This window comes from Plectropomus leopardus, unplaced genomic scaffold (genome assembly GCF_008729295.1).
Source record: "Plectropomus leopardus isolate mb unplaced genomic scaffold, YSFRI_Pleo_2.0 unplaced_scaffold19281, whole genome shotgun sequence".
NCBI classification, from domain to species: Eukaryota; Metazoa; Chordata; class Actinopteri; order Perciformes; family Serranidae; genus Plectropomus; species Plectropomus leopardus.
The window spans coordinates 1-1,886 of NW_024620809.1; the positions used below are offsets into that span (position 1 = coordinate 1).

The following is a 1,886-nucleotide window of genomic DNA, read 5'->3' on the forward strand; positions in this document are numbered from 1 at the left end:
TTTTTTATTTGTTTTTCAGTGTAATTATATATAAGGAGATAACTATAAAATGCAATTTAAAATTTTTTTTTTTGAAGTTCAGTGAAAGCAAGATGTTTCCAAAGTCAGCGTGTAATTGCTCTCTATGTTGACCAAAAAAACTGTTGTATTTATTTTGGCCTGCGTCTTTTCTCCCCTCAGAGATGTTTCGTTTGCCGTCAGTCATGAAGCAGGTGAGGCCCGTGTGCAGGGCGCTGGCTCCTCACCTGACGCGAGCCTACGCCAAAGACGTCAAATTCGGAGCAGATGCTCGCGCCCTCATGCTGCAGGGAGTGGACCTGCTGGCCGACGCGGTGGCGGTCACTATGGGCCCGAAGGTAACATCTCATATCCACTATTAGATTAAGTAATTCAGAACTCACCGACTCCGAAGTTCCTCACCACTTCCTGTCTGTATTCCAGGGTCGCACCGTCATCATCGAGCAGACCTGGGGCAGCCCGAAGGTCACCAAGGACGGCGTGACGGTGGCCAAGAGCATCGACCTGAAGGACAAGTACAAGAACATCGGTGCCAAGCTGGTGCAGGACGTCGCCAACAACACCAACGAGGAGGCCGGTGACGGCACCACCACCGCCACGGTGCTGGCTCGCGCCATCGCCAAGGAGGGCTTCGACAACATCAGCAAAGGCGCCAACCCCGTGGAGATCCGCCGCGGAGTCATGATGGCCGTAGAAACCGTCATCAACGAGCTGAAAAACCTCTCCAAGCCCGTCACGACACCTGAGGAGATCGCACAGGTAAACACGAGCGCTCACAAGCACGGTCACGAAAAACCTGGAAAAGTCATGGAATTTTGTTTCACAAACCTGAATATTAACACATGATGTGTTATAGGACCTTTGTAAATGTAAAAATGCAATAATAATTTCAGTTTTTTAGTTTCCAGCTGTGATAAATGGTGTTTTTTTTGTGATTTTTAACGAAACATGCCTTTTAAGAGAAAAAGAAAAAAATTGCCAGAACATTTTAATGAAAAAAAATACAAAAACACATGCTTTCCAAGCCCCAAAATCACCAAAAACATTTTTAAGGAAAAAGAAAAGCCAACATCTTTTTCTTGAAAAAACAGAGAAACACGTTTAAAAAAGGTGTTGATAAAACTGTCTGAACCCTGTAAACCGTCACAGTAACACTTACGAAACGTCTTTGTAATGTATTGATTTAATAACGTCCTAAAGGTCGCTACAATCTCAGCCAATGGAGACGTGGAGATCGGCACCATCATTTCTAACGCCATGAAGAAAGTCGGCCGGAAGGGAGTCATCACCGTCAAGGTTAGTGTCAAAACTGAAGTGGTTGCTTAAATACTGTGGACGAGTTAAAATAGAGTTAAAGGAGTCTGTGACGTAATCTGCTTTAAAATCAGGACGGGAAAACTCTGCACGACGAGCTGGAGATCATCGAGGGGATGAAGTTTGACCGAGGTTACATCTCCCCGTACTTCATCAACACGGCCAAAGGTAAAGATGTCGAATAACTCCGTCTGTCTGCTGCGCTCCGTCACGTTGTCCGTAAAGAACCGCCGCGCCAAAATCTGCCGTCTCTGTCTGCAGGTCAGAAGTGCGAGTTCCAGGACGCCTACCTGCTGCTGAGCGAGAAGAAGATCTCCAGCGTCCAGAGCATCGTGCCCGCTCTGGAGATCGCCAACCAGCACCGCAAACCGCTGGTGATCGTGGCCGAGGACGTGGACGGAGAGGCGCTCAGCACCCTCGTCCTCAACAGGTACAGGAGAGCTTTTTATACGAGCTGAAAGCAGCGAATGTGTAACAGAAACTCTCTGAAACCTGAGAAAATCAGCCTGATTTCTCTCAAAAACATGGCAGGAGGACAATGAGCCATTTAAGAA

At 47.1% G+C, this 1,886-nt stretch overlaps 1 protein-coding gene across 1 annotated transcript; it reads left to right on the forward strand.

Moving 5' to 3' along the window:
- Positions 1-139: 139 nt before the first annotated feature.
- Positions 140-1,876, forward strand: hspd1 (heat shock 60 protein 1). Its single transcript, XM_042515421.1, has 5 exons — positions 140-356; positions 442-777; positions 1,219-1,314; positions 1,407-1,500; positions 1,594-1,876. The coding sequence occupies exons 1-5, from the start codon at positions 183-185 to the stop codon at positions 1,788-1,790; spliced, it is 897 nt and encodes a 298-aa protein (XP_042371355.1). The 5' UTR covers positions 140-182; the 3' UTR covers positions 1,791-1,876.
- The last annotated feature ends 10 nt before the right edge of the window (positions 1,877-1,886 follow it).

What these genes read in the sequence shown, in the direction of transcription:
- hspd1 (XM_042515421.1), top strand. Translation starts at nt 183, where the DNA reads ATGTTTCGTTTGCCGTCAGTCATGAAGCAGGTGAGGCCCGTGTGCAGG. An exon ending in CGGTCACTATGGGCCCGAAG is followed by an intron (nt 357 to 441) that starts GTAACATCTCAT and finishes TCTGTATTCCAG; the next exon opens with GGTCGCACCGTCATCATCGA. An exon ending in AGGGAGTCATCACCGTCAAG is followed by an intron (nt 1,315 to 1,406) that starts GTTAGTGTCAAA and finishes CTTTAAAATCAG; the next exon opens with GACGGGAAAACTCTGCACGA.